Source organism: Elephantulus edwardii, unplaced genomic scaffold (assembly GCF_000299155.1).
Source record: "Elephantulus edwardii isolate Elephantulus edwardi_28Jun2011 unplaced genomic scaffold, EleEdw1.0 scaffold00129, whole genome shotgun sequence".
In the NCBI taxonomy this organism is placed as follows: Eukaryota; Metazoa; Chordata; class Mammalia; order Macroscelidea; family Macroscelididae; genus Elephantulus; species Elephantulus edwardii.
The window spans coordinates 4,868,097-4,869,901 of NW_006399879.1; the positions used below are offsets into that span (position 1 = coordinate 4,868,097).

The following is a 1,805-nucleotide window of genomic DNA, read 5'->3' on the forward strand; positions in this document are numbered from 1 at the left end:
CTGGGAACAAATTCTGAGCGCGTCATGGACCCACTGTCCCCAGAGGCGGCGAGGAAGGAGCGGTTGTCTCGTGCGTTCCGGAGATTCAGGACTCGTCACCCCGGGCTGACGCGGCGCAGTGCGTGCACAGGCGCAGGCTCCGGGCGGTGTGGTGCCCAGCGCTCCCAGGGCCGTCTTGGCCGAGACTCTGGCCACCCCAGGCCAGGCGGCACCTTGGCGGCTTTAAGCCGGCGGCCTGCGGTCCCGGGGTTTCCATGACGACGACGTCGGGCGGGGTCGCTCCGCCGAGGCGCATGCGCGGTGCGCGCCCGACGCAGAGCGACTCGAGTCGTTGGCGCTGCTGGTGGCGGGGTCCCCGAACCGCGGTAAGGGTGGGGGCGACGTGGGGGTCGGGGACCCAGGAGGCAGGCCGGGGCCCAGAACTCAGGGGCTGCCTGGGTCTTTCAGATCTGGGGGCCCGCGAGGGTGGGAGGCGACCTGGGGGCTCGCGGGGCCGAGCCCGGGCTGAGGGTGGACTCGGGGTTCCCGGGCCTGGGGGGCGGGCTGCGGGGGTCTCAGGGTTGGGGAACAGCCTGGGGGCGCGTTGGGGGCTCGGGGTCCAGAGGTTCGCGCCTAGGGGTGGGGCGGGCTTTGAGGTCTCGGGGTGCAGCGAGGGGCGGGGTGGGGGTTCTCGGGGCTCAGACAAAGCGGGAGGAGACTCCGGGTCCGAGGCTGGACGGACGCCCCTGACCCTTCCCCTCGCCGCAGGCGGCCCCGAGCTCCCTCTGCTCGGCCATGGCCCCTTCGCCCCCGTGCAGGTCGCTGATGTCGCCGCCGCCCCCTTTTCTGCTGCTGCTCCTCGGTGTCGCACTGCTGGGCGCCCAGGCCCGCGCGGAGCCCGCTGCTGGGAGCCCGGTCCCCGCCCAGAGTAGGTGTCCCCGGCCCGGCCCCTGGCGCGTCCCGCCCAGGGGGCTTCCGAGGGGGCGCGGCCGAGCGCGCCACGCCTTTGTTCGGGACCCCCCGGTGCTGCGAGCGCGTCCCGCCCTTAGGGCGCCCAGGGGTTGGGGACTCGGGGGAGGGGGGGGGCTCCGGGGACACGGACGAGCCGCCCTGACGCGCCCTCCCCGCAGGCCGCCCGTGCGTCGACTGCCACGCATTTGAGTTCATGCAGCGCGCCCTGCAGGACCTGCGGAAGACGGCCTACAGCCTGGACGCGCGGGTGAGGGGGGCGAGGGCGTCCAGCCAGGCGGTGGACCACCAGCGCTGCGGGACCTGCGCCCCATCTGGGGCGGGGGCGCATTGGTTTCTGTTAACCTTGGGGCTCAAAGTACTGGACCCCTTGAACCCCCCTCCCCCCCATTGTGCAGCTGGCACTGCACCTGGCCACCATGGAAAGAGGGTGGGCACACGGGGGAAGGAGGCTCCTCGAAGCACTGGGTGCTTTTCTTTATGGCGCTCCTCCGCCAGAGCTATGAGTGACCCAGCCCCTGTGCGGGACCCAGCCCCTGTGCGGGACCCGGCCTGGTCTGGGACTCCGCGGGTGCAGTCAGGCTCCGTGGGACTCTCCGGGGGGTGGGGGACCTCTCAGGCAGGGCTTCTGTTTTTTTCTGAAGAGGTAAAGGATTCCTAGAAATAGGGAAAAGGGAAGACTCTTCCTTGCCCCATTCTCTCCACAGCCCGGCCCCCTTCTCAGGGTGGAGGCCTGGAGACAGTGGAGTGGACAGTTGGAGGGTGGGAGGGGCAGGTGTAAGGAGAAGGCAAGGAACAGAGACCGGTACTTGTGAGGACACAGAGGAAGGTCAGGGTGCAGTGGGCTCAACTCTAGG

The 1,805-nt window shown here is 70.7% G+C and overlaps 1 protein-coding gene across 1 annotated transcript in view; it reads left to right on the plus strand.

Annotated features, from left to right (window-relative positions):
- The first annotated feature begins 774 nt into the window (after positions 1-774).
- Positions 775-1,805, plus strand: part of LOC102872601 (chromosome unknown open reading frame, human C4orf48) — a 1,838-nt gene continuing 807 nt past the window's right edge. The window contains exons 1-2 of the mRNA XM_006893652.1: positions 775-907; positions 1,110-1,198. Of these exons, the coding sequence (XP_006893714.1) occupies positions 775-907; positions 1,110-1,198 (222 nt within the window). The remainder of the gene's footprint in view (positions 908-1,109; positions 1,199-1,805) is intronic.